At 29.5% G+C, this 17,091-nt stretch overlaps 1 protein-coding gene and 1 pseudogene across 1 annotated transcript; both read right to left on the bottom strand.

Moving 5' to 3' along the window:
• Positions 1-1,084: 1,084 nt before the first annotated feature.
• On the bottom strand, positions 1,085-10,031 carry LOC123266150 (multidrug resistance protein homolog 49-like). The gene is made up of 5 exons (XM_044730179.1): positions 9,586-10,031; positions 5,998-6,236; positions 5,591-5,933; positions 3,140-3,343; positions 1,085-1,243 (listed from the first exon to the last, which is right to left on the bottom strand). The coding sequence occupies exons 1-5, from the start codon at positions 9,994-9,996 to the stop codon at positions 1,085-1,087; spliced, it is 1,356 nt and encodes a 451-aa protein (XP_044586114.1). The 5' UTR covers positions 9,997-10,031.
• Positions 10,032-10,096: 65 nt separating this feature from the next.
• Positions 10,097-17,091, bottom strand: part of LOC123266151 — an 11,626-nt pseudogene continuing 4,631 nt past the window's right edge.

The following is a 17,091-nucleotide window of genomic DNA, read 5'->3' on the forward strand; positions in this document are numbered from 1 at the left end:
AAAAAGATACAAAATAAAAAAATTAAAAAATCCAAGTAACCGATATGATTGTTTATGATTTTCGGAAATTAAAAAAAATCTTATTGTAAATTTAAAAATTAAAAAAAAATTTTAGAACGTATTTAGTGTGCGTGGTTGCAAAATATTTTACTTTTAATGAAATTCGTAAAATCTATTTACTAGGACTTTAAAAAAATTTAAATACACAATGACGCACACCAAGTAAGTTCTAAAATTTTTTTTTTAATTTTTAAATTTACAATAAGATTTCTTTTAATTTCCGAAAATCATAAACAATCATATCGGTTACTTGGATTTTTTTATTTTTTTATTTTGTATCTTTTTGTAAAGAAAAAAAAAATTTTTTTTTCCCTAATAGTCTTATGAACGTGGACTTGGCGTGAAACTGTTACTGTGAAACTGTTTTTGTTCGGATTTTAGTATTTTTTGTAATTATAATGAAAATTTACAATTGGTACCAGCTTAAATCTCGCGTTGGCAGCATTTTTACTACAAACTATCCCCTTAAAGCTACAATTTATGTAGATATAATTCCAGTGTACCCTGGCGGCCGTAAATGTAAGCTATGAATTACTTTTTTTAACTGTAGTTGCGTATCTATAGGAGGATTACTACACATTTTTATTTTATCTAGTCTGTAGCGCTGACTTTTCTCCATAAAAAAAAAGTCAGGATCGAAATTTGTGAGCGAGCTATAGTATGTGCTGACAAAATTTAATAATTTTAAGTAAATAAATTGTTATAAGTGAATATAATTAATTAATACGGTGAAATAAATTATGAATTACTGTTATAATAAACAAATTAGGAAAAAAAAGTACCGTAGAATTAAATAAAATTTCGCAACCTCAAAAAACCGTTCTGCTTACAGTAAACACAGTCGGTAGTCTGGCACTCCGTTTACAACGGATTTGAACGGAACTTGGCGCCAGATTCTACCGAATCTGTGGATTAGTTTACATTTGGCAACAGCGCGTACGTTTTAACACGGCGGCGGAGCGCTCACCGTGCGACCAACTTAGTTCGGAAAAGACACGCTACCTACGAAGGGTTAAAAAAAAAATTATTTAATTACTTGCTGAGCTTCTTCAGTCTCGCATTTTTTTAAATTGTCAAACAGAAGAATCCGTGGATTTCTCACAAGTGCTCTAGCAAGAGAGAGTTTTATTTTTTGACTGGTCGTTAATATTACTTCCGAATCATCTAGTACTGTATAGTATCCCTAATTGTAATAATGAATGAATAAAATTTATTTTTCAGTTTATTAATAAGGTAAAAGCCCCAATTATTGACAGGCGTCTAAATATTGACACCCTAAATTATTGCACGCCTCATAGCGCGAAGCGCGTGAGGTTGTGCTTTATACTCGACTCGTCAAGGTCAAGCAATTTTGTGATCTTTAAATGTCTCTATCACAACCATATTACACTTAAACAATAATATAAGTAGATGTACACGGAGAAAAAACTTAAATTAAACCATCTTTTACTTTCTAAAATCATTTCATGATGCTATTTTGAAAAAAAAAACGTTTTGAAAAAAATTTTACGTGGACGTCCGGATGTCACCCCATTTTGGATGTACCAATGATTACTCCCGAACAAATTGATATTTCAAGACCGGACCTTTTTTATTAGTTTACGAATGCGATGAACTGGGTCCGTATTTCATATCAGTAGCCTAGTTTACGTATTTTTTTTTTAAATTGAATTTTCATTAAAATTTATTACGATATAACCGTACAAAGACAAACGAATTTTTCTTATTTGTCACGTAAAAACAATGGCGCCACTTGATAAAGCTAGATTTTTTTAGACTGCGTGCGCATATAACAAGAAAAAAGGGCGCTGATATTAAAAAAAAAAAATACTCTGTAAGAAATTACTTAATTATAATTTTCTTTTTTTTATCAGTTACAAAATTTATTTTTTCTTAAAAAATGAATGAGCGTTATGAGGCGTGCACTTTTGGATTTCCCAAACTTTTTTTAGAATGCGTGCGCATATGACAAGAAAAAAGGGCGCCGATATTTAAAAAAAAAAAATAAAAAATACTCTGTAAGAAATTACTTAATTATAATTTTTTTTTTTAATCAATTGCACAATTAATTTTTTTCTTAAAAAATGAATGAGCGTTATGAGGCGTGCACTTTTGGATTTTCCGAACTTTTTTTAAATATATTTAATTATCTGTAATAAGAATAACTATCAAATAAATTTTTATTAAATTTTAATTAATTAAAAAATTGAAAAAAATCACTCAGTTCAAAATATTAAATATTAATTATTAAAAAAAAATAAAAGCACCAGTTCATCAAACCAGATTACGAGCGTCTATTTTCTTAACAACTTTGGTTAGAAAAGCATTTTTTTTAAATACCGAGTTTAAATTAATTTCTTCATCTAATTATATGATTTTTTTTTTTTAATTAACAATATATGAAAAATTCATAAAATTGAATAATCGAAATTAATTGTATGCTTTATAATATTTAAACAATGGGTGTCAATAACTAGTTGATAATTTTTAAGTTGAATCTCATATTGACAGCCATTCGACAGCGCTATCACGCCTTTTTTTTACTTTAATCTAAAAAATTTACTGTAAGAGTTTGAACTCTTCTGATTCAATAAATTAATTTTTATATTCTTGATAGTAATTAATCATTTATGGAAATTATTATTAATAAACTTTAATAAAATTGATTACTTAATAATAAGTTTCGATAAATAAGAATAAGCAGATGATTCTAGGCATGCGCAGTATAGGTGTCAATAATTGGGATTAAAGTATGTCAATAATTAGAACAATCAGTTTTTTAACCTGTCAATAATTGGTGTGTCCGGATAGTCTATTTAATTATTTAATATTAATTAGTAAATATCACTATCATTTTAAAAAAAGAAATTAATTAGTAAAAACATTACTTGAGACATTACCACAAACAAAATTCAACGATATTGATATTTGATTATTTAAAAAAAATGAAATCATAACTTTGTCTCTTATAGTGTCAATGATTGGGGCTTTTACCTTATTTAATTAATAAATAAAATATTATAAATAAATAATAATATTTTATTAATTAATAAAAGAAAAAAAAAGAAGAAATACTAACTTTAGGCAAAGAAGAAATAAAGTCATGCAATGCGACTTTTTTAGCAGTAGCAATAATTTCGCTAGCCAACATTTTACGATTTCCACCGTAAGAAATATTGTAAGCAATTGAGTCATTAAAAAACCTCGGCTCTCCTTCAACGAGACCTATTTGCCGTCTCAGCTCCTTAATATTAACATCATTCAGCTGCTGATCATCAAAAAACTGCAAAGCATAACTTTTATATAACCTAGTTTAAGGGGTATCAGGACTCTTGATACCCCGACAAAATATCCCCGAGATTAAATATCACTTACAACAAAATATTGCACGACTCATGATGCGAAGCATCAGAGAGTGCTTTACGATCGAAAAATTTTTTTCGCCTCATTTTAGCAACTATTTTTAGTATTATAGCTTTGTTAGTTCACGGAATCTAGATATTTTGCATATTATTGTCGAGATAATTTAATGGAGATTAATTCCATACTTTCTAAAAATTGATTTACTGCAATAGAAACGGAAAAAAACATCAAAATAGGTCAAAAAATTTTCCTGTCCGTCATGTATGAAACCCCGGAAACACTGTAACTTGTGAAAAAATCAATTATTTGAGTTAAATTTTTTTTTTTTTAATTCTTATCGACGATTGTAGGTCACTGAATGCGAATGGTTAATTAATTCAGTGTCGTTTAATTACAATTAATAAAAAACGAAAACTACAAGACTGTATATCTATATATATCCATGAAAAATTAACATGGATGGTGATATATCTATATCTATAGATATTATGTACATTTTATTCCACCAGGGGCGCTTGTGCACTACCTTCCTACTACAGCTGTTTTTTCGGCAATTAATTTTGAACGACTTAAGTTTTTTTTTTTTTTTTTATATTTCATAATTAAATGAGCATTATGAGTCGTGCACTTTTGGATTTTCCAATCTTTTTAAATATATAAATATTTATCTTTTTAGAATTAATAATGTCGAATAAACACACACAAAATCCATGATAAAATCCTGATTAAAAAAAAAGTATTGAGAAGAAAAAAAAAGTATTGGTTTTCTAGTCAATCTAATACTTTTTTCTTTGTTTCAATACTTTTTTTATTCAGGGAAGGGCCCAACAAGGTAACAAGCTTGTGTTGTATTTGCGATAATTAATTCATGATAATTTTGTAATAGTTGGCAAATGTTACTTGATAACTAATATTTACAGTTTTTGTAAAGCCGTGCTACGAATATTTGCTGAAATGATATTAATAAGTATTAAAATAAATTCGATAATTTTTTTCAAATTTATTTATTTGAAAAATTCAATTATTTAAGATATTTTGTCTATGCATTCAATTATAATTGAATACATAGACAAAATATCTTAAATAATTGAATAATTATTTAAGATACTAGGAATTGAAATTGCTCGCTTCGCGCGCCTTAAGGAGGTATCCCATAATAAAATTGAGATGAAATGTATGAGAAACCAATTTATTCGTGTTGTGATTGGTCGAAAATAAATACTCTCATTCTGATTGGTTGAAAGTGAATATAATATACATAAACGACACATAAATATATCATGACAATAAATATGAGGCGCGCGCAAATTTGAATTCTAGTCCCATAATAAAATTGAGATGAAATGTATGTGAAACCGATTTATTCGTGTTGTGATTGGTTGAAAATAAATATTCTCATTCTGATTGGTTGAAAGTGAATATAATATATATAGACGACACATAAATATATCATGACAAGAAATATGAGGCGCGCGCTTGCGCGCGCAAATTAAATTCTAGTCCACTTTTATAATTTAGATGAAAAATATGAAAATATATCATGTAAGTAAACTATTCCTAACGTGATTGGTCAAATATGGTCAAATATATCATAATCATGAAAATATAGATAATATCATACTAACATTCACACGCGCGCTTGCGCGCGCAACGTATACTAGTCCCATAATAAAATTGAGATGAAATGTATGTGAAACCAATTTATTAGTAATGTGATTGGTTGAAAATATTTATTCTCATTCTGATTGGTTGAAAACGAATATAATATACATAAACGACACATAAATATATCATGAAAATAAATATGAGGCGCGGCTTGCGCGCGTAAATTAAATTCTAGTTCTAATTAAATAATAGGGATTTTGAAAAATCCTTTTAATGGCATATTCTTAAATGTCTAAACTTTAAAAATATGAAAAAAAAATTTTTTCGATTTTTTCAAAATTCTACACTAGAATACCCCTTAATTTTTTAACCGATAAGGAATCAGGGACCACATTTTTGCGATAATTTGATACTTAGTTAACTTTACACTTATTTATATTTCATATTTCATCTATTTTAATTTAGAGAATTTTGTCTAGGGTTATCTCTTTTAAGATATTTTGTCGGGGTATATCAAGAATTATAGAACCAATTTGAGGTTAGGGAAAACAATAATGCTTACAATGTCTCCAGAAGTTATTTTATAAAACCCCAACAACAGTTGAATAGGTATAGACACTCCAGAGTGCAATCTACCGACAAAAGCAACAAGTTCTCCAGGTTTGATATAAAGATTCATTTCATACAACTTAGGAATTGCTGCGTAATAAGAATGAACAAACGATACTTGCTGGAAAGTTATTCTTCCTTGCAAATCTGGTACCCTAACCCCGCTTTTTACTTCCTTAGAATCGTCTAGAATGTCTACAAAATTAGAAGACAGGTTCATTTCATGGGACATTGACTCCATGGGCAATACCAAATGGCCGACTAATAAAGTTCCTAGAATTATAGCTTCCGCAACTCTAAAAAAAAAAAAAAATAATAGGTTATAATTATAGTATAGAATTATTTTTAAGGAATAATTACTTGAAAACAGTTGTTGAATCAATTTCATTTCTGTTTAGCATATATCCGCCATAAAATACGGCGACCGAGTATGCAAATTGAGGTAATGCAACGCAGCACCCATAAATAAACGCCTGTAGCTTAACATTGTTCTGGTTACTGGTTATTAAATTATCAGCGTCGTCGTCCAAGTCTATAAATTTACTCTCTAGATTTAATGCGGCTATTGCTTCGGCATTTCTCGTTGCTTCAATTATCATCTGGGATAATTAAAACATTAAGTTTGAGTTTATTGTTTATCAATAAATTAACAGGCCAGAGGTTATGTTGCAATTGATGAATTATTTGTGCGTTATAACCTCTAACTTGTGGTATTAATTAAACAGCTTAATTTTACATCTGGCAATTTTTGGTTTTATTTGTTAAAGTTAATTTTGAAGATATTTATTGAAAATTAATTTAGCAGATATTTAATAATTTTTAGAACTTTTGTTAACAAAATGAATTATGGCAAAAAAATTGACATGCAGAAATTTTTAAAAAATTGAAAAATGCAATTTTTTTTAAATAATTTTAGAATTAATTTAATTGTTAAAATAAAAATCAAAAATTGGTCAAGTGACAGCTAACTTTAATGTCATAGATATTTAACAATTTTTTAACAAATAAATTATGGCAAACAAAAAGGTGAGAAAAGTTTGGGAAATCCAAAAGTGCACGCCTCATAATCTTATATTCCATAATAAAATTGATTAAAACGAAAATAATAAAAAACAGAAAACTCTACTAAGGTAAAAGCCCCAATTATTGACGCTATAAGAGACGAAGTTATGATTTCATTTTTTTTAAGCAATCAAATATAAATATCGTTGAATATTGTTTGTGGTAATGTCTTAAGTAATGTTTTAACCAATCAATTTCTTTTTTTAAAATGATAATCAGTAATATTTACTAATTAATTTTAAATAATTAAATAAATGATCTGGATACACCAATTATTGACGGGTTAAAAAACTGATTGATCTAAATCCACGGATTCGGTAGAATCTGGCGCCAAGTTCCGTTCAAATCTGCTGTAAACGGAGCGCCAGACTACCGACTGTGTTTACTGTAAGCAGAACGGTATTTTGAGGTTGCAAAATTTTATTTAATTCTACGGTACTTTTTTTTTCTAAATTGTATATTATAACAGTAATTCATACTTTATTTGACTGTTATTAATTAATTATATTCACTTATAACAATTAATCTACTTGAAATTATTAAATTTAATCAGCACAAACTATAGCAACGCAAAAATTTCGATCCTGACTTTTTTTCGATGGGCAAAGTGATCTGCCACAGACTAAATAATTCGAGAATGCATAGTAATCCTTCCTTAGATCGGAAACTGCCAGATAAAAATAGAAATTTCACAGCTTGCATCCACACCCGCCAGGGTGCGCTAGAATTATTTTTACATAAACTGTAGTTTCAAGGGGATAGTTTCCTTAAAAAAATGCAGCCAACGCGAGATTTAATTAAGTTGGTACCAATTGTAAATTTTTATTATAATTACAAAAAATACTAAAATCCGAACAAAAACAGTTTCACTGTAAAAAAATCGCGCCAAGTCCACGTTCATAAGACTATTAAGAAAAAAAAATTTGTTTTTTTCTTTACAAAAATATATAAAATAAAAAAATTAAAAAATCCAAGTAACCGATATGATTGTTTATGATTTTCGGAAATTAACAAAAAATTTTGTTACAAATTTAAAAATTAAAAAAAGTTTGGAACGTATTTAGTGTGCGCGGTTGCAAAATTTAAAAAATTGAAATACACAATGACGCACACCAAAGTACGTTCCAAAATTTTTTCTTAATTTTTAAATTTATAACAAAATTCTTTTTTTTAATTTCCGAAAATCATAAACAATCATATATCGGTTACTTGGATTTTTTAACTTTTTTTTTATTTTATATATTACGGCCTGACTGTAAAGAAAAACAAATTTTTTTTTTCTTAGTAGTCTTATGAACGTGGACATTGGCGCGATTTTTTTTCGGACGGTGAAACTGCTTTTTTGTTCGGATTTTAGTATTTTTTGTAATTATAATAAAAATTCACGTAATTGGTAAATCAATCTTAATTAAATCTCGCGTTGGTTGCATTTTTTATAGCAAACTATCCCCTTTGAAACCACAGTTTATGTAAAAAAGGTTTCCAGCGCACCCTGGCGGGTGTGGATGCAAGCTGGTGAAATTTCTTATTTTTATCTGTAGTTTCCCCATCTAATGACAGGATTAGCTATGCATTCCTCGAATTATTTAGTCTGTGGCAGATCACTTTGCCCATCGAAAAAAAAAAGTCAGGATCGAAATTTTTATGTTGCTATAGTTTGTGCTGATTAAATTTAATAATACTTCTCAAGTAGATGTAATTGTTATGGGTGAACTATGATTAATTAATAATCAGTCAAATAAGCAGTATGAATTACTGTTATAATAGCACCCTTAGAAAAAAGTACCGTAGCTAAATGTACTTCGCAACCTCAAAAATACCACTGTTCTGCTTACAGTAAATACAGTCGTGGTAGGTCTGGCGTCTCCGTTTACAGCAGATTTGAACGGAATCTTGGCGCCAGATCTCTACCGAATCTGTGGATTATTTCAGAATTATAACGGTAAGGGTACAGTAAAATCGCATTAATACCGAAAATTTACGGTAGGCATTTCAAAACCGCGAGGGTTGATATAAGAGCACCGGATATTGTATCCTGTAAGTGCGACATAAGTAAAAAATTAATTTCAGTTTCAAGAAAACTACTTTTTGAAATGTCGAGAGTAAGAGCACTATTCCTCAACGTGGCTTCGGGCTTATGAGGCGTGCAAAAATTAGACATGTAGAAAAAAAAAATAAAAGTGCCTATTTTTAAAATTTATTTGTTAAAAAATTGAAAAAATAATTAAATGACTGCATAATTCTTAATATCATTTACTTATGAAAATTAATTTAGTAGATATTTGATAATTTTACAAATTTTTTCAACAAATAGATTATAGCAAAAAAATTGATGTGTAAAAATTCTAAAAATTAAAAATGCAATTTTTGGAACAAATTTGTTTGTAAAAAGTGGTCAAGCGATATAATAATAAAGCTAGCCGACATTTTTGATTTTTCGATTTTGCTTTATTTATTAATTTAGAACTGAAATCTTTTTAACGTGTTTTGTAATTATTATTATTTATCTCATCATGCTTTTTAGACATATTTTTTTTTGTTTAAATTATGAATTTAATTTATTTAATGTATTATGAATTGAATCGCGCTTGAATGCAATATTTTTTTTTTTTATAATTGCACTTACAGTTTTTCAAATTTTTTCCAAATGACATTTTTAAAATTTGTAATAATTTTTTTTAATAAAAATGTTTAGATGTCGGCTAACTTAATTTTCATTAAAGTTATTGCTAACTTTAATATCATATTTATTTAATAATTAAATGAGCAATTTTTTAAAAATTGCACTTAAAATTCATAAATATAGAATTTTTTTTAATTTTTCTATAGAAAAACTTTATATAAATTGTCAGATATCAGCTATAAAAAAAATAGTAAATTTATAACCTTTTTAGCTTTGTTGAAACTCGTCGCAATATGATAATTGCGTTCGGTAACCAATTGCTTGTTGAATTGTAGCATAAAAAGGGTCAGAGGAGTCAAAAAAAGGGTAGCGAGACCCAATTTCCAGTTGTAGAACATCGAAAGGATGATACTAACGGTAACAGAGGCCAGAGTTTCTATCAAAAACACTAATCTCCTGGCACAGCCTTGCTGAGCTTCTGGAAGCTTTCTCAAAACTCTGACAATCTCGCAAATAGTCCTCGCTTCGGTATCAAACCACTCCATGTTCTTCTGCAAAATTTTCCTGAAAGTCTCTCTGCGAATCCTGGTAGTGAGTTTGCTTTCCACGAAACTGAGCATCGAGTCCTGGACGATTTTACAAAAACTCGCGACGAATCCAGCGGCGAAAAACATAGTCGTGAAAAATTTGTACCGTTTTAAAAGCTCAGAAGTGTCGAATAGCGCCACTAAGCTCAAAAGTTTCTCCATAAAAAGTACAGTGTACATAGGAGCATTAAAACCCAGAATTACTGAAGCAAGACCCGCAAACAGTAATTGCAGCCATCTTCTCTTGTCTCTTAGAAGAAATTTAATCAGATTTTTAAACACCATCGTTCTGTTTTCAAGGGTTGTAAGTTAAGACATTAGGCACTTGAAGAAACGCTCCCCGATCGCCCGATTTGCACCAAGCCTGACCGCAAGAGCTGCTGGTAGCTTCGCCCGAAGAAACTTGACGTCCGAGGAAACACTGGAGGGACAAGATGGCTGCTTGTCCCGACATTTTGCCATCGTTTCAACTAATTATAAAGGTTTATTATTTATAAGAAAGGCTTCCAAATTTTGTTTTAAGAAACAAACCTTCAAAATTATCAACCGTTCCGTCTTTTCAATAATTAGACTATCAACTTCTGGATTCGCTTGAACCATTTGCCCGACGCTGTTAAACTCTTCTATTCTTCCATCAGTTAAGTATAAAATTTTTGTCAACTTTTTCAAAATTCTTGGATTGTTTGTCACTATAATTATTGTTAGTTTGTCATAAGCCTGTAAGTGAAAAATTAATATTTGTTAAATTATTTTAAGTCTTTAAAATTAATATAAGGTAAAAAGATTCCAGTTATTGATACTGGTCTAGTTGTTTGACACTTGCAATTTTATTTTAATTAAAAATTAGAAAAACAGTAGACCAGGAAGGCCATCCGTGCAACTTCCCGCTAATTCCATACCTAGGTGCATAAAACTGCACTAATGACGTTTTGAGCCCTTCGAGGCTCAAAAATACAATTTATGTGTTATTTTGAGCTCTTCGAGCTCAAAAGTCTGATAGAAGTATCATAGAACAATATTTTATAAATTTTCAAACCACACTAACTTTTAAATGAATCAACCAATTTTCACGCGGTTGGCAGTATTTGACGCAATTTTTTTAGTTTCATGAAGAATCTTCAAGTTGGAATTGATAAAACTAGGAAATTTGAAGTAATTCCAAAAAACACTTTTTGGTTTTCTTTCGTTCATGATATTTCTTGAACGAATTGACCAATTACGACCGGCTTGACGGCGATCGATGTAATTTTTTCATGCTAATAGTTGATTAGTTTTTGAAATTGATCAGTGCATCCGTTTAAAAGTTATTCCAAAAAATGTCGGAGTTATGTTAAAAAAACACTTGTTTCCAAATATTTTATCGAGGATATCTCTCGAATCAATCAACCGATTTCCACGTTTTTGGCGGCGATCGACGCGGTTTTAAGCTCTGAGGTATTCTATATCATCAAAAACAATCCGAGAAGAAATGACGAAGTTATGTCAAAAAAACACATTTTTCGGTTTTCTTTCGTTCACGATATCTCTCGAACAAATCAACCGATTTTGACCGGATTAGCGGCGATCGGCGTGGTTTTCAAGCTTAAGGGTGGATTAGTTTTGAAGTTGATCGATAGAGCCGTTTCAAAGATATTCGAAAAAACCACCTTCAAAAATGATTTTTTCTTATTTTTTGAGATTTTCAAAATTTCTCAAAATCTATCGGTCAGGTGGTTCAAATTCTCAGGAAATCTAAGTTTGAGGAATTCTTTAGAACGCCGTTTAGTACGTTCTGATCGGTTCAGTCGTTCAAAAGTTATCCGCGAGTCACATAGTCACACACGCACACACACACACACATATATATATATATATATATATATATACGAACATAGTGACAACCTCACGGGGATAGTCAGGGAAGCTTCCTGTGACCTTCAAACGCCGAGATCTGATGAACACTCTGTTTTTGCAAAACGGTGTAAAAACAATAACTTCCCGATTTTCTTGGCGGGAAGTTAAAAATAAAATGTTCTCAAAACCAATTATCTTAAAGTTTATAATTCAAAAATTATGCTTGTTAATTTATCAGAGTTAATTTATGTTTTTTAATTAAAATAAAATTGCAAGTTTCAATAACTGTTGATTTAAAATTATATACTCTCCTATAATAAAATTAAGATAGAAAAATATGTTAATTTGCAAACTATTCATGCGTAACGTGATTGGTCCAAATATATCATAAGCATGAAAATATATACAAACTCTATATTTCAGGCGCGCGCTTGCAAAATTAAATTCTAGTTCTATTTACTATAGTATAATTTAGATGAAAAAATATATATATAATATACACAAGGAAACAAATTATTCGTAACGTGATTGAGGTCCCAAAATATATCGTAAGTATGAAAATATATATCATACCACACCAAGAATTCAGACGCGCTTGCGCGCCACGCTAAATCTAGTTTATATATGGATTTATTGGATAAAATTCTTATAACTCGTTGTGTCAGCACACACATTTTGCTCACGTTGCGCCAACACCCCTACTCCAAAACCTGTTCAGTTAAATAGTTTAATAAATTACCAACAAGTGGCGTTGCATTCTTATTCCAACATCTTATTTAAATAGTTAGAATTGAGTAAAAAAATTAAGAGATCAAGAGAAACAAATTATATACCCGTTTTTAAATGATCAAAAATAAATTTCTTCATCAGCAATGGAAGACAAAGCTGACAGTTGAATCTCGTCAGATCATCAGAACTTCCAGAAGCTTGCGGTACAAAACCCTGGCTAACGCCAAAAGTCTCTGTCTCTGGTCAACCTGTGGAAATCCCAGGTCAGCGGAGTGTTGTACTCCAATGGAAGTTCTGGGAAACCAGTGAGTGCATTCCTACTATCTCAACAATCCTTCATGTACGCAGTCAAGACTACTTGCAAGTAGTGAGACGGAGGTGATGCTTTCCATAATCGTGGTGCCAAAAAGCACAGGACACTGCACTGGGCTTAAATCCGAAATTTGCTTTCGCAGCCAGGACAGGTCAATGTCTTCGATATTCATTCCATTGAAGCTGATCTGCAATTTTTAATTAATAAGTTTATAATTTATTAAAAATTATTTCTTGTGAATACTTTTCCCCGTTGCAGAAAAATGAAATCGATGGATTAGAGACAGTAGAGTTGTCTTCCCAGAACATTGAGGTCCAAAAATAGCCACTGTTGTCCCTCGTTCAATTTCAAAGGACACATTTTTGAGTATCTACAAAAAAAAGTCTTATTAATAAAATAAAATGACATTAATTTTTTATTTACCGCTTGTTATGCCAAAGCTCACAAGATGGCCCTTGAAGTTGCCAGAAATATGCCGGAATATTTGTGGACGACAGAAACAGACGTATCAAGCTATCTATTTGTGACAAGGAAAAGAGCAAGCAACTATTTAGTGGATATCCTAAACATGGAGGAGTACAGGTGGTTGAAGAAATGTCTTAGAGAAAAATGCAGGAGCATTTTAAATGGCAATCCTTCAAAATGGAGCAAGGACTGGATGAAGGCACTGAAGGGAAATGAATTGTGAGAATTTCCCTATTTTAATTTGGAATAAAAGCAGAATCAAGTCAAATAGCTGAATATCTTAATACAAACTTACAACACTTTAACAATTTGCAAACCAACAACAACAATAAAAAGTTAATGGAGTCCTCTTTCAGTCAGATGTATGACTTTTTTGAAACGATCCATCTATTGACGGCTGAATGAAAAAAATTCAGACCCGCCTCAGGTGCGGTAATTACGAAAAGGCACACAAAAAGAGTTACCGTAACACTAATTGCAGGATATATATATAGTAGAACCAGAGACACAATCATTTATTTATCTGCGCCGAGGTCAGAAACCTGTGCTCTGATAAAAGTAAAAACTTCTCTCCGAAATCTTACAGGAGGAGGTATGAAGTAGACCTCGACGTATGTATAAAGGTAACTACTGAGAGGACCTCAATGAAGGAGAATTTGTATTTTTTCAAGGAGATAAAACAAAAAGGATACTGAAGGATGATATCTCAAAGATACAAGTGAAATATCCAAAATAGTCCACTCGCCGTATAGGGATGTGATTTGCAATTTTCGTCTAATGAGGGTTAAAGAAGTGTTCTTTATGTTTTTGATACGTAGATTACGAATCTGCAAGTAATTTTTTGTAAGTTTATGCACTCAAAAGTTATTAACAATTTAATTGTTTAAAAGTGAATTTTGGCAAAGGGACTTTAAAAATGATTTTTTACAGAAGTTTTCATTGTTATAAAATGAAAATTTTTTATTAAGATAGTTTTCAATATCTGTTATAGATTTTTAGATAATTAATTTTTTATAACAATGCGCGTATGGAATGATATTTTAAATGGCGTACCTCAAGGCAGCGTACTTATTTATTATATTCTTTATATGTATCGGATTTAGGTTCACTTCTTAAACAATGCAATCATTTATTTTTATGCCGGACGATCTAGTAATATATTTGAAATGTAAACTTAACGAAATTCCATACTCTGTTATTACTCTCAATGAAGTGAAATTAAATTGAAATTAATAATTGGTGTGACAAAAAATGGTCTAAAATTAAATGCCTGTAAAACAAAAGCAGCAATTTTTTTGGAAGTGTATTTCAAAGTTGACGATGAATTACGTAATTCCCCAGCGCCTAAAATTAAGATAAATTCCACTTAGGGAAATTAACTTCTCTAAATCAGTAAAATACCTAGGAGTAATCTTAGATGATAGATTATCATGAAGTCTGAACAAGTAAATGATGTATGTTATAGATGTATGAGAACTCTTGCACAATTAAAATGTATGGTAACATTGCATTTTTTTAATTTACGCAACAGAAGGAAAAAAAACTTGTTATCCACTTTAATACGGCCTATGCTTTTGATTACTGATGCTGCAGTTTATAGCGATATAACTGCACAACAACAGCAAATGCGAAAAAGAAAGTTAAATTCCTGTTGTGCGCTATATTTTTTAAAATAAACAGATACGAAGACATGTGTTACTTTCCGTATTACCGTGATTTTAGGCTGAAAACTTACACTTAAAACTAGACATTGAATTCTTTTATTGCTGCTTGATTTACAAGGCAGATTAGAAATACGCGTCAGATGCCTCTCTATTTCATAAGGGAATTACTTACAATTGAACCTAGATTCCGGAGAGGCGATGATAAGACAAGACTTTATTAGTACTTCTAACATGTAATAGTGTTAAATATGATAAGTCGATTTCATTGTTAGCGCTTAATAAGGGCTGATGGAATAAACTACCAATAGACTGTACAAAATGAATGTATTTTTAAGGAATTTCAGGAGTTCATGCTTTAATTTCTAACTCCTGTCGAATTTAAAAGAATAACTGATTGATTGAGTAAATGGATTGATAAACTGATTGAGATTGATAAATGTGTAATGATGTGATGATGATAGTGCATTATTATTTACTTTTACTTTTACTTTTTATATTTTATATATGATTATATATTTATACCATATACTTTTGTATTAAAATAATTGTATCTGTGATGGCGCAAAACACAGGAGCTCCATGGCCAAATAACAATAAATAAATAAAAATAAATAAATAAATGCGCGTCAAGTAGACTACTGCGCATGCACGCGCTCTCCACTCAAACTTGCCCGGGAAGCTTGAGATACAGTCAACTTATACCTAATTCTGCGATAGTAAATTCTATTTTCAATAAATTTCATCTATTATATTTTGTTATTAATAAAAATTACTTTATGAAGATATTATGATATGATAGTGATTATTAGTATTAATAAAAGACTAACGACAAATAATTTTTTAAAATATCTATTATTTAAACTGAATTTTTCAAAGTAATCTTCATTTTCATTAATTGAGTAATAAATTTTTACAACCCGAATTTACCTCATTTTTAATATTTTTAATTATTTTTTTAATACTTTAAATATCAACTATATTTACTGCAAAGATAATTATGATGCTCTTATTTGTTCGCAATAGTTGAGAAAACATTACATAGCAACGAGTTATGTATTTTGGACGTCGTCTTTTTGTCGATTTTAACTTTTCTTTGCTTTTATAAATACTAATAAAGGTAAAAAGCCCCAATTATTGACGCTATAAGAGACGAAGTTATGATTTCATTTTTTTTTTAAGCAATCAAATATAAATATCGTTGAATTTTGTTTGTGGTAATGTCTTAAGTAATGTTTTAACCAATCAATTTCTTTTTTTAAAATGATAATCAGTAATATTTACTAATGAGTAATTTTACAAATAATTAAATAGATGATCTGGATACACCAATTATTGACGGGTTAAAAAGGCTGATTGATCTAAATATTGACATACCTTAGCCCCAATTATTGACGCCCCTACTGCGCATGCATCCGAATCATTTGGTTATATTCTTATTTATCAAAACTTGATATAAAGTAATCAATATTATTAAAGTTAATTAATAATAATTTCCATGAATGATTAATTATTATTAAAAATATAACAATGTATTCAAAAACTTATTTTAAAATTATTTACCACCAAAACACGCCGAGTTATTTGACAGTTAAAGCCTTGAATATAATCATGGCGTAACGTATTTTATACTTAAAATAAATAATTGTTTAAAAAAAACTAAAAACTACGCTTTTATAGAAAACCAAACTAAAAAATGAAAATAAATTTAAATTAAAGAATAGTGTTAAAAATTTCAATAAATATAAATTAATAATAGTTAATAAAATAAAAAAAATGTATTTTTATTTTAAAAAAGCGTGAGGTGCATGGTTGTCAATAGTTATAAATATTTTATTGACAGATATGAGTAAGAGTGATTATCATTTTGATAATATCTTAAAAAGCACCCACGCTTTTTTTTTAAAAATAAAATACTTTATTTTTTTTATTTACACTATTGATAATTTATATTTATTGAAATTTTTAACACTATTCTTAATTTAAATTTATTTTCTATTTTTCCAGTTTGGTTTTCTATAAAAGCGTGTTTTTAGTTTTTAAACTATTATGTTATTTTTTACTTTTTAGTTTGGTTTATTTATAAAAGCGTGATTTTTTTAGTTTTAAAACTATTATTTTGTTGATTATCAAAAATATTCAGGCGCGCAAATTACCCACGGAGAGAGTTACATACTGACA

This window comes from Cotesia glomerata, linkage group LG5, assembly GCF_020080835.1.
Source record: "Cotesia glomerata isolate CgM1 linkage group LG5, MPM_Cglom_v2.3, whole genome shotgun sequence".
Taxonomy (NCBI): domain Eukaryota; kingdom Metazoa; phylum Arthropoda; class Insecta; order Hymenoptera; family Braconidae; genus Cotesia; species Cotesia glomerata.

Bases quoted from the DNA above. Each gene is read 5' to 3' on its own strand.
- LOC123266150 (XM_044730179.1), bottom strand. From the start codon at position 9,996: ATGTTTTTCGCCGCTGGATTCGTCGCGAGTTTTTGTAAAATCGTCCAG. The intron at 6,237-9,585 runs GTTATAAATTTA...TAATTATCCCAG, and splicing joins GTTTCAACAAAGCTAAAAAG to ATGATAATTGAAGCAACGAG. The intron at 3,344-5,590 runs GTAAGCATTATT...TATGCTTTGCAG, and splicing joins AAATAACTTCTGGAGACATT to TTTTTTGATGATCAGCAGCT.